Here is a 27,834-nt window from a genome sequence, read left to right as displayed (position 1 = left end):
AGGTTTTTGGTTGCATGGATCGCTTTTGTAATGCTTGAGTCAGGGTTAAAAGTGTGCTCGTCACTCAGATAGTGTTCACTGTACCCCTTAGGTCAGGCTGGTCTTAAACTGCTGGCCTCAAGTGATCCTCTCGCCTCAGCCTCCCAAAGTGTTAGGATTACAGGTGTGAGCCACAGTGCCCGGCCTAGTCTTTTACACGTTCTAAAGCCAAAGCAGTGAAGACTGCAGCCACAATACAGCTGCTGGCTGGAACAGAACCTGCCAATTTGAATCCTACTAATGCAACCTGAAAGAATGATTTTCTCTTAAAAGAGAAAAGTCTCTCCCCAACAACCAAATTTTACCCAAACTTTTTACACAATAACTTACTCTTTTATTAAAAGTTTATTTTCTGATTACTAAAGTAATACACGCTTGTTTTAGAAAATTTGGAAAATACAGAAATGTATAAAAAAGAAAATAAGAATCATCCATAATTCCACGACCAACCGGAGTTAATCACTCTGTAGGTTTTACTCTTCAAACACTGAACCTCAGAGCTCACTCACACTTCTAAATCTAGTCACAGACCTTCTTCAAAGCATTCATGTCTTTTCCCACAGGAAACAACATACAAACATATAAGACATAAAAAACATACTAAAACAGTATGGTGTTTCTTTACAAAGCAGTTTCCTCTAAAACCTCCATTTTCCATATTCCTGGGAGTCAGAAACTCTAATATAGACTATTGATCATTTATTAAAATAATAACAAGAAGAAGAAGAAGGGAACAAAGAGGAGGAGAAGGGCAAGGGGCTCATCTCCAGACTCCCCCCCGGCTCCTCATGTTACTAGGGGCAGGGTGCCCACTTTTCTTCCGGGTGGGAGGTTTTTCAGTCTTAGGGGCTGTAGCAAGGCGGCGAGGGACAGCCTGGGAGGGAATCTGGGAGTTGAGGGAAAAGAGAGAAAAAAGTCAGTGTCATATACTCTCAATCCCCCAGCCCAAGAGGAAAGCCACAGTGCACACAGAGAGCCGGTCACCACAGGGGAGAGACCGTGCCACACAGTGGGAACTGGATCTGGAGGGGCTGGGCAATGGAGAGAGCCAGCAGGGAGTGTGTAGAGGTGAAGGAACCAGTCAGTGAGAGCCCTTTTCTCCCCAGTCCCCGCCCCACTGTCCCTCACCTCTTTCCGGGGGATCTCACCCAAGCGGGAGTCTGTGTTCCTTCTGGGGACATTATCCCCTTGGCCATTGGTCCTGCCACACAAATCAAGGGTATGAGGATGAGGAAGCTACTCCCCCTCAATTTACCCAACACTGGATTGAAGAACTACTCCCCAATTTGTCTCTTAAGAATGAGAACAAACACGATAGATCTGGGGTTCAAACAGGAAGAGATATTAATAGAATCAAATAACGAGTTATACTAGCAAAATTCTAGGATTCTGAGTTTTGAGCTGCAGGGTAAAGAGAGAAAAAAACTAAGGTAGAGAGACGTGGGGAAGAGAATTTTTTTTTTTTTTAAGAGATGGGGTCTCTACTACAATGGTATCATCATAACTCATGGCAGCCTCAAATTCCTGGGCCCAGGCGATCCTCCTGCCTCAGCTTCCCAAGTAGCTGGGACTACAGGCACACAACACCATGCCTAGCTAATTTTTAACATTTTTTTGTAGAGATGGTGTTTTGCTATGTTGCCCAGGCTAGTCTTGAACTCCTGGCCCCAAGCAATCCTCTTGTCTCAGCCTCCCAGAGTGCTGGGATCACAAGTGTGTGCCATTGAGCCTGGCCTGAGATTTTTTTTTTTACAAGTAAAGAAAAAAGCAGTAGAAAGAAAGAGACAAAAGAAAGGTGGGGAGCAGTTAGAGAAGGAGGTTTGTTGACCATCTCATCTTTCACTTTCCTCCCCAGAAAAAGACAAAGATTCTACTCAGTGTACAATATACACTCTCTACTTGCTCCATTTCCCATAATCCAGAGTCTATCCTCCCAATCCTTCCTCACCCCTCCCAGGCTTGTACCCGCTGTGTTCCAGCCTCTTCAGGTAGAGCAGCAGATCCTCGGCAGGCAGGGCCCCCCAGCCCCGAGCCTGGTAGAGTCGTAACAGCTGCGACACCTCCATCAGCTGCCTCGGTGATACAAGCCCATCTCCCCCTGAGAGACATAACAGTCATGGTCATCCTCCCTCAAGGGCCCCCTTCCCCAGCCTTCATCCCCTTTCCCTAGGAATTTGGAAGGGCCTTTAGTTCCAGGTACTCGCTCCACACCGAGGACCTTCCCTTGGTGTGGGAACCATGACCTGCTTACCTCTCTCCGGGGAGCCACTGCTGGGACCACTGCCTTGTAAATGGGATGAGGGAAGCTCATGGACCCGGAAAAGACTAGATGCCATGGCTAAGGGAACTTTAGTTTTATGGACGGGGGGTGGAAGACGTGGCACTTGAGGGCCTTCCTCCCAAGATGGAACAGTCAGAGGACCTAGCAAAAGGAAAGCAATCCAAGAATCAGGAAATGGGGCAAAGAGCCAACATGTGCTACCATTTATTAGGCTTTATCACTTTTGCCAGCTCCTGAAAATTCATCCTAGATGATCAACTCCCATCTTTTCCAGCCCCCAGCCCCAACATTCTCCAGAGTTGGAACTCACCAGATTTCGGGGGCAGCAGGTCAACAGATGGGTTCTCATTGTTCTGAGGTACTGTCTCTAGCAGCTGGGGGGACAAGAGAGTAAAGTTCCCCAGAGGACTGGTAAAGAGAGAGACATAAGTATCTGAGGGAAGCAAAGTGAAGCAAGAGCTAGGGCTGGTCACCTAAGTTGTAGAAGGGAATTATGAAATAGGAATGACAGACTGAGAAAGGAAGAAGTTGGGACAAAGTATTAGTCCTAAAAAGAAAATGAGGGGCCAGGCATGGTGGCTCATGCCTGTAATCCAGCACTTTGGGAGATTGAGGCGGGAGGATTGCTTGAGACCAGGAGTTCAAGACCAGCCTGAGCAATATAGCGAGACCCCACCTCTATAAGAAATAAAAAAAATTAGCCAGGCGTGGTGGTGTGTGCCTACAGTCCTAGTTACTTGGGAGGCTGAGGCAGGAGGATCACTTGAGCCCATGAGTTCGAGGCTGCAGTGAGCTATGATTGCACCACTGTACTCCAACTTGGGTGACAGAATAAGACTCTCTCTCTAAAAAAAATGAAAATAAAATAGGGAATGAAGCTAGATTCCTGGATTCCTAGAGTGGAAAGAGAAAATGAGGAAGGGAAGAAGAAAATAAGATAGTCTATGTGGAGTCTCTCTTACCTGGTGCAAAAAATTCTTGAGGCCATCCAGCTGAGAAGCAGGCGGCAGCCCTTGCTTTAGGAAGCCCTCCCGGTCAGATCCAGGATCTTCCTCAGGGAATGGCCGTTCTGCCCTGTGATCAGGATGGAAGGCTCCAAGTGCAGAGGAGAAGGCCCCAGCAGCTATAAAGTGAAACAAGGTGTGTGTGGATACGTGAGTGTTGGAGGGGGAAGGGTCTTCTCCACAAATCAACTCATCAAATACCTGGAAGCAAGGGGCCTAACAAACGTAAAAGAAACATCACAGCTATGAGAAGACGACAATGGAAGTTTAAAAGAGATGGAGAGGGAAGGGTTGAAGGTGACTGGGAGATGGCACTGCTGAATTCTAAGACAGAAAAGTAGACAAAAGAAGAAAGCTGTGGCACTCAAACTCTAAACAAATAAAAACCACCATAAACTCCTTAAAGAAAAGAAATGATTAACAGGCAGGTTCTGGCCTCTTTACCAGGACATGCCCCCATTCTTTTATTATTACATAATTTAAAATTTTTAAATTGTGATACGATTTACCCCTTGTACTTAATTTGACCCATATAGTCATGTCTGTACCACACAGAACACCCCCATGCCCCCAAGTCACAGCTGACATTTTAAGCCAGGGGTAGACACCACCCCCAAAGTCAGCCAATCCAATGGATGGTTATCAACCCCTCAGATGGCCTCTTTTAACTAGACCTAAAAAATGGAGACATCAATGTTTCCATAAATACCTATAGTCTTAGCTAGAGTTAGTGTCACAGCTGGTCAAACTCATGTGCACAACAAAGTGAAGAGGAGCAAGAACCTTTCGTGGGAGAGAATGCTGGTCTAGCAAGAAAAAGGAGCAGATGTGCAGGAAAGGCAGCGCCAAGAGACTACTCAGGCCCACAGAGAGAAGGAACAGCGGCCTCAGTTCTTGATAGCACCCCTGTTCCCAACCCCACTTCTCATTAAGTCCAGTGGCATCATATTTCCATGAGATCTCACTCCCTTTATTCGAACCAACATGAGCAGATTTCTGCTCCTGGCAACCTATGATCACTAAGACATCTGGGAAACTAAATGCTCAAGTCCCAGACAGAAAGGAAGGTAGGTAAGAGGGGACAGATTCGTGCATGTAAGGGTAACTCCAGTGACCTCTGTCCCCAGTTACCTGTGGATGGAGGGAGATCTGGTTTGGGCTCCAGGGGCTGGAAGGAATGCTGGCTCTGGAAAGGGGGGCCCAGCAGGAGGCTAAGATCTGAGGAGGAGCTGCAGAGAATAGGAGGCTCTCCAGGCAGCTCGTCCCTTGCCTCCCGGCCCTGCTGCAATACAGGCTTCAGGGCCACAGCCACAGGAGGCCTAGTCCAGACCCTCCTCTCCCCATTCTCTGGCTCCTGAGGTCCAGGGCTGGAGGGGCCAACAGGAGGAACCTGGCCAAGAGAAAGGCAGAAAGAAGCATCAAAGTCCAATGGGTTTAAAGAGACGAGACATGGTACAGACACTTTAATAAGATTATAAATTATTAGAACTTCCTTAAAAGAAGATTTGGTAACACTATCAAATTTTAAACTACTTAATTTTGATTTTACAATTCTATTTCTCGAAATTTTATAGATACACTTACACAAAGACATATATTAACATTGCAGCGCTGTTTGTAGATGCAAAATATAGGAAACAACTATTATATCCATCAATAAACACTTGGTTGAATAAAAGGTTATACAGAAGCATATAGAAGGCAACCGTTTGGTATATGGTGCAGGCAGGAGGGGTGGGACGGGAGACATTCAAGACCCCAGTACCGTTGTTGCTTCTGGGGAGAGAAACTGGAAGACTGAGGTACAGGGATAGGATGAAGATTACTTTTTTACTGCAAACCTTTTTGAACAGTTTGGATTTTTTTACTATGTGCATATTATTACTTATTCCCAAAAATATTACAGCTAATAATTCATAATTAAAATTTCATAATTAAAAGAAGTAGGAGATGCTAACATAAGAAAGGTTAGGGGGAGACTCGACTCTTGGGCAGGACTTAGCAACAATTTTTGGCCCTTTCCCTCATAATTTATTCAGCTATCATTCTACAAAACTAGTACCACATATTAATCGTCACCTCTTGGGACTGGGAGAAGAGAGTTATGCCCAATGGATGGGGCCAGTCTGAGTGAGCTACGGCCATGGAAAAAAGATGTATTTTGGTGAGACAGTTATTCTTTGGGAAAGTCCACCGATTTTTTTCCCCTGATGCAGGGCCTTGGAACTGAACTTAGAGCTTCCCTTGGGAGGGAGCTAGACTTCCAAAAAAACTCTGAAAAGCCACCTCAAGGGGCAATGCCTACTGGAGGGTTAGGAGGCGGGAGAGTGGTGCTAAGCAGTTGGTTTGCCTCGTCCCAGTGGGCCTGCAGCATGGCTTGGAGTCGCTCTACCAGTTCCACCCGCTGTTCCTCTAGCTGTTGGTTCCCACTCTGCAGTTCTCGCACTCGCGCTTGCTCTCGGGCCAGTCTGAAGAAAAGAGGGGAGAGGTAAGTCAGGGCTTGTAAGGCAGAGAAGACATGAAGGATAGAAAGAACCAGAATGGAATGTCAGACATCTGAAATTCTAAGAGCTAGGGCCAGTTTAGAAGAGGACAGATCTACCAAGGGAGCAGCTCTTTACCATTCCCAGTGGGCTGTACCCATGAGCTGAGGCCTAAAGCGGATACTCCAGGGATCAGTACCTAAGCTCGTAGTCCTGAGCCACTTGCTGCTGCCGTTCCTCTCGTTCTGCCATTTCCACCTTGAACTGAGCCAACTGACTGGCCAGTTCCTGCTGGTGCTGTCCAGTCAGGTCCTGCAGCTGCTTCCTAAGAGCGCACAGGTGAGAAAAGAGGACCGAAACTGGAGACAGAAGAAACAACCACATGAGAAAAAGACAACATGGGTGCATATGAGAGTGAACCAGACAGCCACAGTTAGCCAGCCTGGCCACGGCACAGGAAAGAGAAAAGAACAAAGCTGGGGTCTCAGTATGGGTTCCCCAGAAGCAGAGACTGAGATGAGGATTCATGGGAGAGTGATTTATTTAAGAAGCATTTCCAGAAAATATTGATGGGGGTGAGGAGAAGTAAGACTGGGCTGGGAAGGAGGCTTAATCCCACAGAGCAGCTGTGGAGATAGTGCAGGTCACCTCAGCACTGTCCCAGCAAGGGAGCTAGGCAATTTATAGTCTTGTACCCATTAGTTTTTGGTTAAGGGCTCCTCTATGGGATGAATATTCCCAGGCATTTCTGGCTCTCTGTGAGCCTTCCCAAGAGAAACTTAGGTCCTACTGAAAGTACTCTGGGAGTCGGCACATTGGAAAACGGCAAAGATACCAGAGAGGACATGGGCAGGGCACTGACACCTGCTGGGGAGAAGCAGCATCCAGTGAGTCCCAGTACCTGTGATGTTCCCTCACGGAGGCTGCTTGCCGTAGGCTGCTCTCCTGAGCCTGCGCCAGCCGCTCTGTCACCCGCTGCTCCAACTGCACAGCCAGCTCTGACTCCATCTGGATCCGCTGGCTTTCATACCGGGCCTGGGAGTGGAGGAAGGCGGGATAATGGTCAGCTCAATTCTGTTTGGGCTTAGAAAAGGATGGAAGATATAATGTAGACAAAATCCAGTACCAACTTTCCCCCTCAGGATGAAGAAAAAGAATTTTGCCACAAGAAATGAAAGAGGTTCCCTTTTCTTATTAAATCATGAGGTGCTTACGCCTTATACGTACACCAAAGTGAAGGTGACTTTGGGCAAAAGACATATAGTTTTTAACCAAAAGAAATGTTAGATGGAGCAATCAAATCCATTATATGTGTCTGAGATAACATATATAGTCCCCCAAGTATAGTACCTGAAACCCAGCAGGCATTCAATAAATGCCACTTAGTGTCCCTTCCTCGTTAAGCCATCAATCTATAATTGCTGTCTCCATTTTCTCACCTTACATTCCTTCTTCAACTCACTAAAATCTCAGTTCCATGTACAGTACTTCACTGCAAAGAACTTAACTTCTAAATCCAATAATGGTTTTTTCTCAGTCTTTATTGCATATGATCTCACTGCAATACCTGACACCCCAGGTCAATATTTCCTACTAAAACCATTTTCCCCTACCTCCCGTGATACCACCAACCCCTCATTCTCATTCTGTTGACTCCATCTCAGCTCACTGCTCTCCCTCCAACTGCCCATAAAGGTTGAATTGAGTTCTGTCCTTAGTCCTCTTTTCTACTGTTTACTAACATTTTCAGATCACTGATGATTTTACACGTGTATCCTAAACTTTTGGCATTTAGGCTGGGCTTTTTGCTCCCATTTATACCATAACACTTCCTAAATCTCTCTCTTTAGCCTAGACCTTTGTTCCAAGCTTTAAGTCCATATACCCAGTAAAACCCTTCAAATGCTTCCATTTTCTAAAGAATAAATTTCTGGCTGCTTAAATGGCTTACAGGACCCTTCAGGATCACCCACCATCCATCCACCTCATCATTCCCGACATAGACTCCAATCATACTAAACTCCTTATAGTTATCTGAATTTTTTAATGAAAAAATTTAAAATGTACTCCCATTTGAGCAAGCAATCCCACTTTTAGGAATCTAACCTACAGAAATATGCATAGGGGTGCCAAAGATTTATGTACAATGATGTTCACTGCAGCACTATTTTTTAATAGAGAAAAATTGGTATTGAGGTAAATTTCCCATCAAAAGGAATACGCTTAAGTAAACTATGATTCATCCATTCAATGCAATATTATATCATCCTTAAAAATAATGGAGTACATTTGCATGTATTGACATGGAAAGATGTCTATGATATATTGTAAGGTTAAAAAAAAAAACCAATTTGCTGCAAACACATAGCATGTTCATTCACATTTTGTTTTTATGCTCACTCATGAAAAGGTTATGGAAGGATGCACACATGGTGTGCTAAGAGAAGGCAACCAACATTTTTTACTTCTTTGTTATTTGAACTTGCTTTACGGATTACTTTTATATTTAAAAAATATTTTTAAAAGGTCTCTGGAAAGTCTACCTTAACTTTTCCATGCAAAATTAATGGCTCCTTTTTTTGTTGTTGATATTTAACTCTGATAAGTAACTTTGATAATATAAATATGCATGCTATAATTGCTAAAGTAACCTCTAAAAAAAGAAACAGAAACTGAGTTAATGACTTTACAACTAGTTGAGGAAAAAAGTGGAATGAGAAAAACCAACCAATCAAAATGATGACAAGAGAGGAAAGGAAAATAAACACCAAATAGACAAGACAAAATTGGATATAAAAAAGATATACATCCAAATATGAATAAATAAATTAAATGTGAATCAATTTAACATTCCAGTTAAAAGAAAATATATGAAGGTTGAAAGTAAAAAGGTTAGAAAATTTTTTTGTCAGGTAAACTCTATTAAAAAAAAGAAAAAGGCTGCCATAGCTCTATTAATACCTGGTAAAAATAGACTCTTAGGTGAAAACGGTAAATGGTAAATGTGTGTGTATATATATGTGTGTTTGTGTGTATACATATTTAATATATACATGGAGAGAGAGCAAGAACATGAGAACATGTACCAAAAACAACTCAAGAAGAAATCAAGAATCAGTAGTCAAATACAAATATTCAAGAAGCACACATTAATTTCAACATTATAAATTATTCCAGAGTATAAGAAGAGAGGAAGTAGATTTTCATGTTTCAAGTACTAGCAAATGAAGTTACTGAGATTATCTCTCTGGCTAGAAAAACTTGAACAACAACAACAACAAAAATATATATATCTCTTCCTTAAAAGCATCAAAGAAGTAACAAAACAGAACAAAACAATAAAGAATTACCAGGCCAAAGTAAAGGAAAAATGAGACCCTAGCTAGACAGGTTAGCAAACATGGTGGCCTGTCACTTTTGCCCTGAGGACATCTGCCTACCCTCAAAATTAAAACCTTTGTTTTGACTGTCTTTCAAAGGCAAAAATGAAGAGAAATCAAAGCCTAAAGCTCGTATAAGTTGGGGAATCTAACAGGAGACCCTCCTCACAATAAATTGGGACCCCAATAAGCATCACACCCAGGGTGAAGGCAAATCAGAAGTGGAACAGCCCACATACAATTAAAGCTCAGCTTGACTCATCTAGGATTCATCCAGGAATACCAACCCTTGAAAATTCATTTTAAATTTGTCCAGGACTTGTAGTGTCTTTCAGGGCCTGCCTGGTAGATGCAAATGCAAATCTTCTGAGGAGCAAAGCATTTTCACTGTAGGCCTCAAGTTATTCCTATAATTTTTCTTTTTTCTTTCTTTCTTTTTTTTTTTTTGAGACACAGTCTCGCTCTGTTGCCCGTGCTAGAGTGCCGTGGCATCAGCCTAGCTCACAGAAACCTCAAACTGCTGGGCTCAAGCAATCCTCCTGCCTCAGCCTTCTAAGTAGCTAGGACTACAGGCATGTGCCACCATGCCCGGCTAATTTTTTCTGTATATATTTTTAGTTGTCCATATAATTTCTTTCTATTTTTAGTAGAGACAGGGTCTCGCTCTTGCTCAGGCTGGTCTCAAACTCCTGACCTTGAGCGATCCTCCCGCCTCGGCATCCCAGAGTGCTAGGATTACAGGCGTGAGCCACCGTGCCTGGCCTATTCCCGTAATTTTTCAAATACAATATCCAGTACTCAATCAAAAATAACCAGGACTTAAGAAAGCTAGACTTCATGGGAGCCAGCAAAAACAAGAGACAACAGAAAAGGATCCTCAAATATTTCAGATATTGAAATTATCATCCATGGACAATAAAATTGTATTTATTATGTTCTAAGTAATAAAAGACAAACTTGGAAATATCAGAGAACAAGAAACTATGAAAAACTAAGATTTGAAAATAAAAGTAGTACTTTGAGAAATAAAAAATAAATAAATAAAATTAAAAACTCAGTGGATGAGCCGGGTGCGGTGGCTCACGCCTGTAATCCTAGCACTCTGGGAGGCCGAGGCGGGTGTATCGCTCAAGGTCAGGAGTTCGAGACCAGCCTGAGCAAGAGCGAGACCCTGTCTCTACTAAAAATAGAAAGAAATTATCTGGCCAACTAAAATATATATAGAAAAAATTAGCCGGGCATGGTGGCGTATGCCTGTAGTCCCAGCTACCCGGGAGGCTGAGGCAGTAGGATTGGTTAAGCCCAGGAGTTTGAGGTTGCTGTGAGCTAGGCGGATGCCACGGCACTCACTCTAGCCCGGGCAACTAAGCAAGACTCTGTCTCAAAAAAAAAAAAAAAAAAAAAAAACACAAAACCTCAGTGGATGGATTTAACAGTAAGTTAGATAAAGTTAAACAGAGTTAACGAACTAGAAGATAAATAACAAATTATCCAGAGTGAGCAGGAAAACATAACAAGATGGAAAATATAAAATATCAAGGGTGAGCAACACATATACAAGAAGGTCTAATATACATTTAATCAGTTTTTAGAAAAAGGTGATGGAGAAAATGAAGCAGAGGCAATATGCAGAAATAATGACAGCAAATTTTCCAGAACTGATAAAAGACACCACTCTACTAACTCATGAAGCCTAAAGAATCCCCCAAAAGATTATTTTTTAAAAATCCACACCAGATACACCCAAGTAAAACTGATAAAAGCTACAAAGATTAAAACTTTAGAAGCAAGAGTAGTCAACTGAGAACTGACTTCCTGACAGGCAATAATGGAAGCCAGAATGATATTAATATTTAGGTTGAAACAACTGCCAACTTAGAATTCTACACCTAGGAGCCCCCTTTAAAAATGAATGCGGGCTGGGCACAGAGGGTCACACTGTAATTCTAGCACTTAAGTGAGGCCGAGGTGGGAGAATGGCTTGAGGTCAGGAGTTCAAGACCACCCTGACTAAGAACGAGACCCCACCTCTACAAAAAATTAAAAAATTAGCAGGGCGTGGTGGTGTGTGCCTGTAGTCCCAGCTATTTGGGAGGCTGAAGAGGAGGATCACTTGAGCCCAGGAAGTTTGAGGTTGCGGTGAGCTATGACGATGCCACTGCACTCTAGCCCAGATGACAGAGTGAGACTCTGTCTCAAAAAAAAAAAACCCAAAAAAACCAAAAAGAGAAAAAATGAATGTGAAATAAAGACATTTTGGACTAAAATAAATAATAAGAGATTTTGCCACCAAGAAAAGGATCCCAGACAGGTCTGAGTTCAAAGAAGGAAAAGATGAGCAAAGAGACTGGTACATTATGTGGATACCTCAAAATGAATATCAATTTTATAATGTCTTAGAGAGGTTTTTTTATTTAAGAAAATAAAATTTAAAAACTTATATAAGTGTGACGTCAAAAAAAATGGTGGAGTAGGAAACTCCACAGGTTAGTCCTTTCATCAAAATAACCCTCAAGCTGGAAAAAAAATACCAGAATCAACTATTTCAAAACCCTGGCTCCTGACCAGACATTTATAGCAACCCAGAGAGTGCTTGATAAAGGAAAAGGCTGCTGAACTTCAGTAAGAGCACCCTTGGGAATGTGTAAACCATATACAATCCCCCATTTCTCAGCCCCATTCTGACTGTGGGACAGCAGCCCATGTTACTAGAGCAGCTGATTGGAGCAAGGGTGGACAGCAAGGACCTTGTCCTCCAAAAACATGAAATTGTGTGCTTGGTCAGTCTGGCAGTTTCCTTAGAAACTACAGTAGACAATTGTCATTATTTCAGACCCCCTCAGGCTGCAGAAGCTTCCTTGGAAGCATCAATCAATCAGAAATTTCAAGAGATATATATATACTTTTGGTGGGGGGGAAAATCTAGACATTTAAGAAAATCTCTGTCAGGTCACAGGCTAACTGGCTAACTACAGAGATAATGGAACAGGAACATCAGTTACTATACACAAAAAGGAACACAGACTTTGCAAAAATAGTTGGAAAAAGTCACCATACAAATGAACGGCTGTAACCATCAAAAGCAATTCTTGAGGCAGAAGAGAGTATGATTTCCAGAGTTACCACATTATAATATCCAAAAGTCTAGTCCTCAACAAAAAAATTATAAAACATACAAACAAACAGGAAAATATGACTCAATCAAGGAAAAAGGATAATTTGACAGGAACTATTCCTGTGGGAGCCCAGACATTGGGATTACTAGTCAAAGCCATTAAATCAATAGTCTTAAATATGCTCAATGAGCTGAAAGTATGGACAAAGAACTGAAGGAAATCAGGAGAAAGATGTACGAACAAATAGGGCATGTCACTACAGAGGCAGAAATAAAAGGAATAGAAATTCTGAAGTGGAAAAGTACAATCAGTGATATGAAAAATTCACTAGATACCATTACACACCTATTGAAATGGACAAAATCCAGAACACTGACAACACCAAATGCTGGTAAGGATGTGAAGTAGCAGTAGCTCTCATTTATTGCTGATGGAAATGCAAAATGGTACAACCACTTTGAAAGACAGTTTGGCAGTTTCTTACAAGAGTAAACATATTCTTACCATGAAATCTAGCAATCATGCTCCTTGGTATTTACCCAAAAGAAGTGAAAACTCATGTCCACACAAAAACCCGCACATGGATGTTTATATCACCTTTATGCATAACTGCCAAAACTTTGAAGCAACTAAGATGTCCTTTAGTAGGTGAATAAATAAACTGTGGTACATCCAGACCATGGAATATTATTTGGCACTAAAAAGAAATAAGCTACCAAGCTATGAAAAGATCTGGAGGAAACTTTTTTTTTTTTTTTTTTAGACAGAGTCTCACTCTATTGCCAGGGCTAGAGTGCTGTGGCATCAGCCTAGCTCACAGCAACCTCAAACTCCTGGGCTCAAGCAATCCTTCTGCCTCAGCCTCCCGAGTAGCTGGGACTACAGGCATGTGCCACCATGCCTGGCTAATTTTTTCTATATATTTTTAGTTGGCCCGCTAATTTATTTCTATTTTTTTTTTTTTTTTTTTTTTTTTTTTTTAGTAGAGACAGGGTCTCGCTCTTGCTCAGGCTGGTATCAACCTCCTGACCTCGAGTGATCCACCCGTCTAGGCCTCCCAGAGTGCTGGGATTACAGGCATGAGCCACCACGCCCGGCCTGGAGGAAACTTAAATGCATATTAGTGAGTGAAAGAAGCCAATCTGAGAAGACTATATACTGTATGATTCCAAGTATATGACATTCTGGAAAAGGCAAACTTATGGAGACAGTAAGAAGATAAGGAGGTAGAGAATTTTTAGGGCAGTGAAATTACTCTATACTATATACTGTATATATTATTATATAAAGATAGATATATGCCATTATAAATTCACCCAAACTCACTGAACATACAACACCAAGAGTGAACCCTAATGTAAACTACAGACTCTGAGTGATAATGATGTGTTAATATAGGTTCGTCAATTGTAACAAATATACCACTTTGATGGAGGATATTGATAATGGGTGAGGCTATGCAAGTGTGCAAGCAAGAGGTATATGAGAAATCTCTACTTTCTGCTCAATTTTGCTGTGAACCTAAAACTGCTCTAAAAAATAAAGTCCACTAAAAAAAATTCACTAGAGGGGCACAATGGCAGATTACAGCAGGTAGAAGAAAGAGTTAGTAAACTTGAAGATAAGGTAATTGAAATTATCCAGTCTGATTAGCAGAAAGGAAAAAGAATGAAGAAAATGAACAAGACCTGAGTGACCTGTGGCAAACCATCAAGCATACCAACATATGCATCATGGAAGTCACAGAACAGGACGACAAAAAAATGGGCAGAAAAAACATTTGAAGAAATAGTGGCCAAAATCTTTCCAAATTTGATGAAAGACATGAATCTATTCATTGAATAAACTCAATAAATCTAAAGCAGGATCAACTCAAAATATCCACGCTAAGCCATAGTATAGTAAAACTGTCAAAAGCCACAGGCAAAGACAAAACCTTAAAAGCAGAAAGGGAAGAGCAACTCATCATTTACAAGGGATCCTTAATAAGACTAACACCTGATTTCTTACCTGTCAACCAAGAATTCTATATTTGGCGGAAAAAATCCTTCAAGAATGAAGGAGAAATGAAGAAATTTCAAAATAAACAAAAGCTAATGGAGTTTGTTACTAGTATATCTACCCTACAAGAAATGCTAAAGGAAGTCTTTCATACTAAACTAAAATGAAACTAGATGATGACTTGAAGCCATACAAAGAAATAAAGAACACTGGGGTAAAACTTACTACACAAGTAAATGTAAAAGCCAGTATCATTGTACTTTTGGTTTGCAACTCCTTTTTTCCTATATTATTTAAAAGGCAAATCCATAAAACAGCAATTATAAATCTGTGACAACAACAATATGCACAGGGATGGACAGAAATATATAATAACATGCTATATACTGTGCATTAAAAAAATAAAAAATAAAAAAAGAGATGTATAGGAACAGAGTTTTTTTGTATACCATTGAAAGTAAAGTTGGTATTATTCAAACTAGGTTGTTATAACTTTAAGACGTTCATCATTGTAATTCCAAAATAACCACTAAGAAAATAAATTTTAAAATATACAGAAAATGGCCGGGCGCGGTGGCTCACGCCTGTAATCCTAGCACTCTGGGAGGCCGAGGTGGGCGGATCGTTTGAGCTCAGGAGTTCGAGACCAGCCTGAGCAAGAGCGAGACCCCATCTCTACTAAAAATAGAAAGAAATTATATGGACAGCTAAAAATATATATAGAAAAAAATTAGCCGGGCATGGTGGTGCATGCCTGTAGTCCCAGCTACTCGGGAGGCTGAGACAGGAGGATTGCTTGAGCCCAGGAGTTTGAGGTTGCTGTGAGCTAGGCTGACGCCACGGCACTCACTCTAGCCTGGGCAACAGAGTGAGACTCTGTCTCAAAATAAATAAATAAATAAATAAATAAATAAAAAATAATAATAAAAAAATATATATACAGAAAAGGAAAGAAGAAGTAAATCAAAATGATACACTACAAATAATTCAATATAGAGTCAAGTGCAGTGGCTTGTGCCTGTAGTCCCAGCTACTTGGGAGGCTAAGGTGGAAGGATCACTTGAACCCACAAGTTAGAGGCTGCAGTGAGCTATGATCCAGCCACTGTACTCCAGCCTGAGCAACAGAACAAGACCCTGTTATTTTTAAAAAATAAAAATAAAAATTTCAATGAAATAGCCAAAAAAAGGCAGGGGTAAGTCCTTCCTTATCAGTAATTACTTTAAAAGTAAATTCTCTAATTAAAATGCAGAAATTGGCAGAATAGATTTAAAAAACCATGATCCATCTAAATGCTCTCTACAAGAGATCCATTTCAGACAAAAAGACACAAAAGAGGTTAAAATGAAAAGGAAGAAAAAAATATTCCATGAAAATAGTAGCCAAAAGAGATCTGGAATGGCTACATTATTACCAGACAAAACAGATTTTAAGTCAAAAAAGGTGATATTAAGAAGATACTACTCAGGCAGTTGAGGCAGGAATATCACTTGAACCCAGGAGTTTGAAGCCAGCCTGAGGAACAATAAGCTGACCCTATCTTGGAGAGGGGGAAAAAAAAGGATACAAAAATTATAAACACGTATGTGTACCTAACAAGCTCCAAAATATATGAAGAAAAAATTGACAGAATTGAAGGAAGAAAGAGGTAATTCTACAATAATAGTTGGAGACTTCAGTACTCCACTTTCAATAATGAACAGAACAATAATGAAATAGAGGACCTGAACAACACTATAAACCAGGCATTTATTCTGGATGTTGGGGACTCAACAATGAACAGACAAAAAAATCCTTGCCCTTGTAGACCTTGCAGAAAATAAAGATTTTAAAAGTACACTATGTAGTATACCGGGCAGCGATAAATGCTAAGGAGAAAAGTTAAGCAAGGAAAGAACAGAGATTGTCAGAGGGTTGCAGATTTTACGCAAGTGGCCAGAGAAGACCTCACTAAGATGACATCTAAATAAAGATTAGCTCTCCTTACTCTCAATTACCATGTTCATCGTACGACTTCAAAAATGTGTGTACTAAACATAGTGAGACCCCATTTCTATAAAAAATTAAAAAATTAGCTAGGCGTGGTGGCATGTGCCTGTAGTGCCAGCTACTCAGGAGGCTGAGGCTAGAGGACTGCTTGAGCCCAGCAGTTCAAAGCTATAGTGAGCTATGATAGTGCCACTGCACTCCAGCCTGGGTGACAGAGTAAGACTCTGTCTCAAAAAAAAAAAAAGAACAAAAAAAGTATGTCTATGTAGACAAACTCCCCATCTAGCTGGTGAGCTCCTTGTTGAACAGAACTTTGCTCAGCTCCTGACACGGAGCTCACATGAAGAGAGCTTATCAGACTTATTGAACTGAAATGAGAGAATAATAATTATGGGTGTGCCCACACACCCACATCTAGAACCAGTTCATGGGGTCACAGTAGCCTAAAATTGCTACTGAATTGTTTACTAATATCTTTACCCTTGGCCTGCCATGATAAATTAATTCCTCCATGGTCAGTCTTCCAATTCAATGACCTAGACAGAAAGTACAAGGAGTGTGTTTTCTCACTAACCCAGAAATTAGTCAACCATTTATGAAATGTACAGTCTCTCAGACTGGCTTGCTCTCAGAAACTCATCAATCTGCCCTTAACACACATTTTATACATAAAAACAGAAGCCCATAAAAGTCAAAATTCTAGCCAGAAGTAGAACTGAGTGTCCTGACTCCCAATCCAGTGCTCTTTCCTCTTCAATGCTGTGTTTCCACCATAGGATAGAACACAGCTCTCTCTAACCCTTTCCTCTATTCCAAGGATCAGCAAACTACAACCCAATTCAGTCTCCCACTGTCCGTCTATATAAATAAAGTTTTATTGGAACACACCCATGCCTATTTGTTTATGTACTGTCTACAGCTACTTTTGTGGTATAACAGTGGAGTTGAGTAGTTGCAACTGAGACCATATGACCTACAAAGCCAAAAATACTTACTGTCTGGCCTTTTACAGAAAAAGTTTGCCAACTCTTGCTCTATTCCATGGCAGGGGTCTCACTAGTTTGAATTTAAAATTCAATGTGCTAGCTAGCTAGAATGGAAAGTGTTTTCAAAGTCTAATTATATCTGACAAACAATTTTTGAGTACTATTCTGTGCCAAGCCATGTGTTGTTATGGAAATTTCATAAGCAAATAAAACAATCAATGCCCTTCTGAGTCCCTGACCTACTCAGGAGGATTAACGTAAGTTATTCAAGTAATGAGAATTACAAAGTAGACTGTTATGTTAGAATCAGGTCTCTGATAAAAACTCACATAGCCAGTCTGCTAAATGTGGTGTCATCTCTTTTAGAATAGCATAAGGCATCTTTACTAGATTTAAGTCTATTTACTCCTAAAAGTAACACTAGCAACACTGACACATAGTGGGAAACTGTCACTCGGTAAGCAATGGCTATGAGTTTAAGACAGAAAGCTACCCATTCTACACAGAAACTGTTGACGGAATAAACCCCAAATACCTGAAATAGGAGTGTCTGCCATGACTTCTGAGAGGTCACTGCCTCAGAGATCTACTTCTTTCAACCAGAAAAAAACCCTCAAGAACCCTCTGCCTCCTGACCTGCACCAAGCTCATTTCCAGCTGCAGGGCGTCTCTCTCTCTCCGAGCTGTATCCACCTCTCCTTCCAACCGCCGCACCTCGGACTGCACCAATGCCAACTGCTGCTGGGCCTCCCGGGCTATCTGAGCCTCCCTCTGGCTGTTCCCCTAAGAAAGGGAAATCAAACTCAAGTACATACCTCATTTCCTATCTCCTGGTTACCTCCATTCCCCATTTCATCCTCCCATAGCCTAAAACCCAAGCTTTCTCTCTGTCTTCTCCCATTTGTCCTATTTCCCCATCCCTATTTAATCTCACTCTTTAGACTTCCATGTGTTTGATGCCCCCAGCCCTTCCTGCTGGCCCTACACTCTCAACCTTGACATCCCATTCCATTCAATTACTTTGCCCTTCATCTGTTCCCCATTCCCCAACTCTTCCAATTGCCACTTTTACCTTCTCCCTTTCCAACTGAGCCTGGCTCTCCTCCTGAAGCGCCTGGTAGTGTTCCTTAAGCTGGTGCTCTTGTTGGGCCCAGGTCTGCCGTTCTTCTTCTAGGGCAGCCTGAAGAGTCTCCAACTGACGATGCTCACTGAGTTGTGCAGCCTGAGCCGCATCCCGTTCTTCCTGCAGGGCATGGCACCGCCGCTGTTCTACCTCCAAGCTCAAGGTCAGAGCTTGCCTTTCTTCTTCCTACAGCCCCAGAAGAAAACCAAGATCCTTAGTAGGCCCTCAAGAGACCAGAAATCTGTCCGCTGACCCCCATACAACATGCTTCCTGAGAATTATGCCCATTAAAAATACAATAGTTGAAGGCTGGGCGTGCAGTGGCTTATGCCTGTAATCCTAGCAATTTCGGGGGCTGAGGTGAGAAGATTGCTTGAGGTCAGGAGTTCAAGACCAACCTGAGCAAGAACAAGACCCTATCTCTTCAAAAAATACAAAAAATTAGCTGGGCATGGTGGTATGCACCTGTAGTCCCAGCTACTTGGGAGGCTGAGGCAGGAGGATGGCTTGAGCCCAGGAGTTTCAGGCTGCACTGAGCTATAATGATGCCACTGTACTCTAACTTGGGCAACAGAGCAAGACCCTCTCTCAAAAAAACAAAAGTAACTAATAGTTGACAAGCTCACCAGATTATATAAGAGCTCCTGTTCCAGAGTTAGGTAGACCTGGGTTCAAATCTCAGTTTGAATGCTAGTTCTATCATTTACTGTGTGCTCTTAGGCACACATCATTATTGGTAAAATGGAGATAATAACAGAGTCTACCTTATGAGCACTAAAGTAAAAAGCATATGTAAAGCATTTATCTATCATAGTATCTGGCACATAGTAAGCCCTCAGTACACATATAGCTAATATCATCAGAAGAAATACCACAAAACCTAGAAAATCCAGCCTACAATCATGAACTAGCCAAGCAGCAACCATCACAGCACTGTCACATATAGCCAGTTAAGACTATAAGTACCAGCATGCATGCAGCAAGCATGTGTCATGCATGCAACAAGTTCCAAACCTGGCTACTAACTCATATGGGTAATCATCTTATCATTTCAGCTCTAAGAAACGTGAGTGAGTCTCATCTCAACATTTTTGGCTGTACCCTAGACCAGAGTTCCCAAACCAGACTGAACAAATCACCTAGGAAATTTCTGAAAATATTTGAGTTGCCCAACCCTACCATATATCTAACTGAATCAAAACCTCTGGGAATGGGTCCCAGAAATCTATATTCTAAAATAATTCCCGAGATGATTCTCATGTTGTAATGAGGATACACTCTGAAGAGTCTCTCAAACTTGTTTAGTGGCAGAACGTTTTTTTTTGCAGAATATCTAACAGAACTAGCATTCTAAAGCAGTGGTCTCCAACCTTTTTGCTACCAAGGACTGGTTTCATGGAAGACGATTTTTCCACGGACCAGGGCGGGGTGGTGGAGCTCCATGGCCCAGGGGTTGGGGACAGCAGTTCTAAGGAACACACTTTGAGAAACACTGCTCTGTTGCAACTCAAATTATAAACTCCCACAATCCACCAATAGCCCATAGCTCACTAGAGGTAATTAACAATCTCTAATGGGATTAACCCAGTCTGATCTTCTCACCAGTGTCTCTCTTTCCTGTTGCTGCAGTCTGGCACTTTCCTGCTCACGATTCAAGGCCTCCATGGCCTCAGAAAGGCTTTGTTCCAGGCGGGTTACTGTCTTTCAGGGAGAGAGGAACATAGGACAGAGGAACTGAGGGAAATTTCTGTATGCTATACTTCAAAAAGCATTAACAATGTAAACTTGAAAATTCAGAGTTAACTAAATGACTTGGGTGCCAAAGAGAAGACTACACAGTGTGGGAAAAACTGGGAAGACATTGATCATGCAAGTTTAACAGCAGAAACAGTGAAGGGAGAGGAAAGAGGGGATAAGAGTTGTCAGTAGAGCTACTGTAAGTTCAAGGTCAATTTATTGGGAACCCTAATTCCAGAGCTATTTCTACCCCTTTCCATCTAGAGATCCGTGACTTAGGTTCTAATGCCATATGATCCAGGTTGCCCACCTCCTGTTGCTTGCTTCTGGTAAGTTCTGCTGCCTGGCGTTCCTCTTGAAGTCCCCGAAGCACCTCTGTCCGCTCAGCCTCATGCCGGTTCCAGCCCTCCACCACTCGAGCCAGGGTCTTAAGTAAGGTAAGTAAGATGGAATTTCAAAATAACTTTTTTGCCCCCTTTCTACCCACAGGGGCAGGGTTAACAGTCATGTTCTTCAAATAGTCAGTAAACCAAACCCACCCCTTACCCCAGCTCTTAGCATGCACAGTGAAACACTGGTTGGCTACTCCATTATTTACTATTTCTTAACACTCTCCATGGAGACCCACCCGCATTTTGCTACCCTGGCACCTTGTCCAGTTGTTCAATCATGATATCTTTCTTGCGGTCAGCAGCCACAGCCACTGCTAATTGTTGCTGTAGTTCTAGCACTCGGGTCTGCAGGCTCTGAATATGGCGCTCACAATGCTAGGAAAAAGGGTGAGAAGTCTGGGTGATGCCCATCTTTAGTCTGACCATAGCACCAAACTTTCCAGCTCTTCTAGGGGAAATAAGGAGACAAGGAGTCTGGGTCCCAAGAAAAGAATAGGTTTAGAGAAGGAGAATCAGGAATTCTGGAGCAGGAACCTTGAGGTCTGAGATCTCCAACAACTCCCTTCTCAGGAAATAGGTGCTTAGATTCCAGGCTCTTCCCTTTCCTGGATCTACTGAAAAAAATTCCCATAAACCTTCTGGCAGAGGTACAGCAGCCCACACTGCAAAATGTGCAAAGTTAATTCTATTTTAAGAAGCTCATTGGACACAATGATTAAACATAGCAAGGATAAAGGGGAAAGCCTTTCATTCATGCCAAAGCAGTTTAAATAGAGGAATAGAGACTTTCAAAAATGACAGCTAATGATTTTGACTTTTCCTCTACCTTGTTCATTTCTCTGTCCACTTCAGACATTAAGGCTGAGGCTTACAGAAATGAAGCTCATTATTTCACCAAAAGCTATAAAGCCTTTACACAAGCTAGCAAAGTTTGTGTTCATTCAACAAACACTCACGGACTGTTTCTATGTGTTAGGTATATTCTAGACCTTAGGGAGCCACTGCTGACCAAGATACTGACCCTCATGAAGTTTAGATTTTAGAGGGGAGAAACAAGAAATATCAGAGTGATAAGCTACCTGGAGGAAATAATAGAGTGATCTGACTGACCATTTGGAGGGGAGGTGGTGCCATATTAGACAGAATAGTCAAAGGTCTCCCTGGAGAAATATTTAAGCAGAATCCCAGCTTTCAGGCTCTTAACGTTCAGCCTTTTTCAACACTCAAGTCCCCTATTTTTAACCTTTAGTGCTTTCAAAAGGAAGCCTTTGTATCTCACCTTGCGGCGGGTATGCTCTGAATCCAGTGCATCTTTCAGCCCCTGAAAATCCGGGGGATTGAGTGGGGGCCCTGGCCGAAGGCTGGTGTAGCGGGGAAACAATTCTTCCAGGGCTTGGGCTGAGCTAGATGGAGATAAGTCTTGCAGGGGGCGAGTGCTGAGCAAATCAGATATAGAATGTTAAGGTTGGGAAAGATTTTGAGATCTACTAGTCCAACTGTGATATTTTACAAATGAGGAAACTGAGACCCAGAGAAGACAAGAGACTTGCCCAAAGTCATAAAGCAAGATAGTGATAAATAATACATAGGTCTATGATTCACTTAAAGGTCTTAGGAGCCTAGGTGACATAGCAAGGTCCCATCTCTACAAAAAGTAAAGAAAATTAGCCAGGTGTGCGCCTATAGTCCTAGCTACTTGGGAGGCTGAGGCACGAAGGTAGCTTGAGCCCAGGAGTTTGAGGCTACAATGAGCTGTGATCACACCACTGCACTCCAGCCTGGGTGACAGAGTGAGACCTTATCTCTAAAATTAAAAAATATAAAATAAAAATTAATAAAAACAATTTTTAAAAAAGTCTCAGCAGAAACAAGCTAACTCTTACAGGGGAAGAAGGACTGGAGGTTGAGAGAAAACCAAGTACTAGGCAGCAGATGCCCACATTCCTGAAGGAGTAAAGGGGGTAGAGAAGACAGGAGAGAAAGAATGAAAACTGAAAGCTAAGTAACAAGCCTCTCAGGTCCTTAAGAGGTACAAAAGAAATAGAGAGCTAAGGAATAGAATACTTGGATTTCCAAGAAAGCACGCAAGCTAGGAGAACCCAAAGAACTCACTTGAGCAAGGTGGCAGTGCTATCACTGTCAAAGGAGTCCTCTTCTCGTCTCTCTGAGCCAGCACCTGCAGTGAGGGGATCTCCTGCAGGAAGCCAGAGGGAACCCACCACCAGAGTCAGGTAAGGACAAGAACAGGGACCACTTGAAGGGAGGACCTTCTTTTCTGCTTCCCCCATCCCACCATCCCTCTCCCAAAGGACAAGAACCTTTTCTCCCGAACTCTCTTGTCTCAGAGGTCTAGGTTTTTCTGCCTGCTTCCTCTGTCCACCTTCTCCTACCCCCTAAATCTAGGTCCTCCTATATAGCTCTAGGGAAGGGGTTTACTCACGATAGGCTGAATCACGTGAAGTTTGGAGCATGGTCTGGAGTTGACCTCGAACACTTTCCATCTCAAAGATGTGTTTAGAACCATCCTAGAAAAAAGCCATATGGAAATCAGATGCAATCTGCGTAATCTACATCTTACCTACTGCCAGGGAAGAATTTTTACTTCAGCACTTGGGAGAGCAAGAAAAACAAAATAGACCCAATACAGGCTGTCTTAATCTTGAGTTATAAACTCAAGTATCTACAGGAGCCAGAAAGGTAGTAGAAATGAATAAATTGGGCAGGCATAAGACAAGAATGGTGGGGATTCTTGCCAATTAAAGAGCAAATGCCCATCTAAAGACTGTATAGCCTATAGCTATCAGTTTTCAAACTCTAGAAGATCAAATCAGTCTGCAAATTGATTAGGGCACCTTTTTTATCCAACACTAATAATGATCTTCTCTGTAACTTGTACAATTGACTAAACTATGTTTGAATGATCTACATGACTAATTTTGAACCATATTATCAAAATAGGTTTTGAGTTGGAATGATTTTAGCATATTTTGCTGCTATCCTAAGTCCCTAGCTCCCTCTTGGGACCAAGAAACCCACTCCCAGTGCCCAGGTGCCAGTCACAGCACACCAAGCTACCCCACAGGTTTGCTCCATCTACTCAGAGCAGAGATCTCTCAAAAATAAAAAACACTAGGAAGTTTCACAATTCTCCAAATTATGGTGTCCCAGGTCACTCTCCCTTATAAACATTTGCTCTCAGGAATAAGCATGACTCACTGTGTAGTTAAAAGCAATTTGAAATCCAACCATAGGAGTCCAATCGAGATTGGCAAAGCTTTTTGCTTTTTTTTTTTTTTCTTTTACCATCCCCTAAACCCAAGACTCTGAAGTCTAGTATCCTAGAGGTCCCCAAGTCACACCTCCCTTACCTTTTTCTTCAGGTTGTTCTCCAATCCAACTGACAAGCTGTGACTCAGCTCTTGGGCCAAGCCATCTAACACCTCATGAGGAGGTGGGGAGGTGGAGGGTAAATACAGCTGGGCTCGGGCTGTGGCCTCTGCCTGCCGGCTGAGGCGCAAGGACGCATAGAGCTGGGAGGTCACCTCAGAGGATGCTTGGTTCAGCCCAGGGATTTCTGAGGAATCACTCAGGAGATCCTCCGCTCGGAGCGGTGAACTAGGGCCAGTAGCTGATGTCGCCATGAGTACAAGGAAGAGACAACTGGAGACAGCAGAAAGCTGGGAGATTCTGCTTTAGTAAAGTCCAGGAAGAAAAGTTCACGGAAAAGGGAGATTTGGGAGAGGAGAGCAAGACTGCACGCCAAGGATCTTTGGTGAATAAAGGTATGGAGGCTTTCTGGTTAGAGGAAAGGTTTCCACTGGTTCCAGAGGCCATGGGAGAGGGCAAAAGCATTCCTTTCCCCAGCTCCCTGGAACGGTGTTAAAAAAGAGGGTATGGCACAGAGGGGGTGTGGACAGACCTACTGTGTGACAACAGCACCACTGCAGTTCCTCTTCCCAACCAGGAGTGCTGGAAGTGGCAGATCAACTTCAGCACAGGCTATTCCTGGTCAACTGAGCTCTTAAGTTCTCACACCCAGAACTTGCAAACTGAAACGAACCCAAATCCAGTGGGGACCCAATTTCTGTTCCGCTGCCTTACTTGTCCCTCAGCTGGCTCCAGTCTCAAAAGATGCAGGAACTTCACGCCCTGCACGCCCCTCTACTTTACCCGTTCCAACCAGCTTCAACTCCCTTGTACCTCCCCTCCGACCCTTCCTGGCAAGAAAGCCATAGCAGAGCTCCCTAGAACTCCTCCCTCCCACCCCAAAAGAAATCTTGTAAATCCTCAGTCACGCCCTCAGGCGTCCCTAAAAACACGTCGCCCTCAAACCTAGCCTGAGATCTTCTACCCCGACCACCCCGTCCCAACTACTCTCCACACTTCCAGTCCTTAGCCCCCAATTTGCCAAGGCGGGAACAAGAACCTGGACCCGTCCCCTAAGCCCTTTCCAGGTTTGGAAAGACCCAGACACCCTCTCTCGCGCGGTCCTCTACACTCAAAACCGTTGGCAGCCTCCCGCCCACCGCCCACAGCCCCGCCTCGCTCGCCTCGATGACATCACCCGCCCGCGATACCACACAGGCAGCAGCTCTCTCTGCTTTTGGATCCCGCGACCCTGGGCGCGCGTGCGCGGCTCCCGCCGCCGCGGATTGGCTGAGAGAGGGAGGCAGAGTCTTACGAGAGACATCGGGGCGGAGTTAATGCCCCACTGTTGCGGCGTGAAGACCAGGCGGGGCGGAGCTCCGCGGAAACAGGAAGTAGCTCCTGACTGGCACTCGGAACAGTTCCGGTGAGTCCGGGGGTGGGGTCCCCACCTGGTTGGAGGGATCAGGGACCCAGAACCATAGGCCACGGAGTAGGGGCGGTCACAGAGCGAGGCTCACACTCTCTGTCCTGCAGATGACTGTCCACAACCTGTACCTGTTTGATCGGAATGGAGTGTGTCTGCACTACAGCGAGTGGCACCGCAAGAAGCAAGCAGGGATCCCCAAAGAGGAGGTGACGAGAGGGCCCCGGCAAAGCCTGGGCGACCTCGGCATCTCCAAACGCACTTAGTCCCAGCCAGCCCCTCCTCTCCAAACCCCGGCTCGTTCCTCCCTACCCCGCACCCCGTCTCCGTCTACAAACGAGAGCTAACTCTGCCCCTCTCCCTCCAGGAGTACAAGCTGATGTACGGGATGCTCTTCTCTATTCGCTCGTTTGTCAGCAAGATGTCCCCGCTAGACATGTACGCCGAGGCAGAGAGGATGTTGGGAGGAGGGCTAGCCTTGGGAATTTGGGGGTGCAGGAAATTTTTTGGAGTGGAAGAGGCATTGGCCCCCAGAGAGGGGAGGGGGACTAAGAGAAAGAGGCTGAATCCGAAGCAAAAATGCTGAAGCTGGCAGGAGCCGCGGTGGGGAAGATCTGAAGGTAGAGAGGTTGAGGGATGGAGCTAAATTAAACTGTGACGATGGGCTGGGCCGTGTCTTTACTCAACCAGGCTCCTACAAATGATTTGTTTAGACGAAGAGGGAGTCAACCTTGAGGGGATCAGAAGTATCTCTTTGAGAGAGATTTTGCTCCCATTCTTTAACATCCTCCTCATCTCTGCAGGAAGGACGGCTTCCTGGCCTTCCAAACTAGCCGTTACAAACTCCATTACTACGAGACGCCCACAGGGATCAAGGTTGTCATGAATACTGACTTGGGTGTGGGATCCATCCGAGATGTGCTGCACCACATCTACAGTGCGGTCAGTGCCAGCCCCGGGGACCCTTCCCCAAGAGCCCCTTAACGGCCATGGCCAGTTATAGCCCCAAGACTCCCTCAGTTTCCCTGCCCTAATCCTACTATATCTCTATTGAACTCAGGGTTTTCTCAAGGGCTTTTAGGTCCTTAAACACTCCCATCACCAGTTTCTCCTCGGGGAGGGCTTGCCTCCTGGCCCTTGTTCCTTGTGCATTCATACACCTTTGAGGTTATATGAAGTTTGGGGTTAAAAATGAGAAGTGTCCAAAGCCTGGCTCTAACACCCTCCCTCTCCATAGCTGTACGTGGAGCTGGTGGTGAAGAACCCCCTGTGCCCGCTGGGCCAAACTGTGCAAAGTGAGCTCTTCCGCTCCCGACTGGACTCATATGTCCGCTCTCTGCCCTTCTTCTCTGCCCGGGCTGGCTGAAGCATCCTACCTCACGCCTCAAGAGAATTCATGTCTGCCTGGGGTCCTTCCTAATCTCTGCCACCGGAGGGACCCCACTGTAAACCCCTACACTGCTCTTCTCCTAGGGCAGCAGCCTAAAGGCCTGTCCCAGTGTCCTCCACATCACCAGAATGAAGCCCACAGGAGTCCCTCCACCTCCAAACCAGGCCCTCTGTCCAGTTTTATCCCATACCTGACACCGCGAGAATCACAGAATAAACTTTTTGTCACCCTTTGCTGCCTGAGTGTGTGAGTTTGAATGGGCCCTCTTGGTCCTGCCCCACTCATGAAGGCGGGAATTGGGTAGCTGCACCCCCCTGAAGCCTGAAAAGAGGCTTTGCCAATGGGTTTCTCTTCTTTTCTTTCCTTTTCTTTCTTTCTTTTTTTTCTCTCTCTCTCCTTCCTTCCTTCCTTTCTTTCTTTCCTTTTTTTTAGACAGAGTCTTGCTTTGTCACCTGGGCTAGAGTGCTGTGGCTCCTGGGCTCAAGCGATCCTCCTGCCTCAGCCTCCCAAGTAGCTGGGACTATAGGCGCTTGCCACCAGGCCCCACTAATTTTTTGTTTCTATTTTTAGTTGGCCGGCTAATTTTTTCTGTTTTTAGTAGAGATGGGGTTTCACTCTTGCTCAGACTGGTCTCGAACTCCTGCCCTCAAGCCATCCTCCTGCCTCAGCAGCCCAGAGTGCTAGGATTACAGCCAATGGGTTTCTTAACAGCGGCACTATTGACATTTTGGGCTGGATAATTCTTTGGTGTGGGGGCTGTTCTGTGCTTTGTAGGATTTTAGCAGCATCCCGGGCCACCACTCACTAGATGCTGATAGGACAGCCTTCCTCACCCCAAGTCGTGAAATCAGAAATGTCTCCAAACCTTGCCAAACGTGCTCTGGGAGACAAAATCCCTCCCGATTGAGAATCACTGGGTAAGGTGAAGGCTGACAGGCCTCTGGTCCCAGAGGGTACAAGAACCACCCTCTTGGGAGTGCGTGGTGGCTCACGCCTGTAATCCTAGCACTCTAGGAGGCCGAGGCGGGCGGATCGTTTGAGCTCAGGAGTTCGAGACCAGCCTGAGCGAGAGCGAGACCCCGTCTCTACTAAAAAAAATAGAAAGAAATTAGCTGGACAAC

At 43.7% G+C, this 27,834-nt stretch overlaps 2 protein-coding genes across 4 annotated transcripts; one reads left to right on the top strand and one right to left on the bottom strand.

Annotated features, from left to right (window-relative positions):
- Window positions 1-686: 686 nt before the first annotated feature.
- CNTROB (centrobin, centriole duplication and spindle assembly protein) lies at window positions 687-25,139 on the bottom strand. 3 transcript variants are annotated; one of them, XM_069483328.1, is made up of 19 exons: window positions 23,900-25,139; window positions 22,972-23,056; window positions 22,644-22,725; window positions 21,811-21,967; window positions 20,790-20,906; window positions 20,450-20,566; window positions 20,005-20,103; window positions 18,352-18,588; window positions 17,916-18,062; window positions 6,709-6,842; window positions 6,007-6,132; window positions 5,630-5,792; window positions 4,456-4,714; window positions 3,283-3,443; window positions 2,631-2,694; window positions 2,291-2,461; window positions 1,988-2,137; window positions 1,168-1,226; window positions 687-925 (listed from the first exon to the last, which is right to left on the bottom strand). In XM_069483328.1, the coding sequence occupies exons 1-19, from the start codon at window positions 24,170-24,172 to the stop codon at window positions 800-802; spliced, it is 2,727 nt and encodes a 908-aa protein (XP_069339429.1). In that variant the 5' UTR covers window positions 24,173-25,139; the 3' UTR covers window positions 687-799. The 3 variants fall into 3 exon arrangements, with proteins under 3 accessions (XP_069339429.1, XP_069339428.1, XP_069339430.1); XM_069483327.1 differs by having other exon boundaries at window positions 1,168-1,240; window positions 2,005-2,137; XM_069483329.1 differs by having other exon boundaries at window positions 823-925; window positions 1,188-1,240; window positions 2,005-2,137.
- A 126-nt stretch (window positions 25,140-25,265) lies between these two features.
- On the top strand, window positions 25,266-26,948 carry TRAPPC1 (trafficking protein particle complex subunit 1). Its single transcript, XM_069483326.1, has 5 exons — window positions 25,266-25,323; window positions 25,434-25,532; window positions 25,691-25,761; window positions 26,127-26,265; window positions 26,561-26,948. Exons 2-5 carry the CDS (start codon window positions 25,434-25,436, stop codon window positions 26,687-26,689), a joined length of 438 nt encoding a protein of 145 aa, XP_069339427.1. The 5' UTR covers window positions 25,266-25,323; the 3' UTR covers window positions 26,690-26,948.
- Window positions 26,949-27,834: the final 886 nt, after the last annotated feature.

This window comes from Eulemur rufifrons, chromosome 9 (genome assembly GCF_041146395.1).
Source record: "Eulemur rufifrons isolate Redbay chromosome 9, OSU_ERuf_1, whole genome shotgun sequence".
Classification (NCBI taxonomy): Eukaryota; Metazoa; Chordata; class Mammalia; order Primates; family Lemuridae; genus Eulemur; species Eulemur rufifrons.
This window is presented reverse-complemented; position numbering and strand designations above follow the sequence as displayed.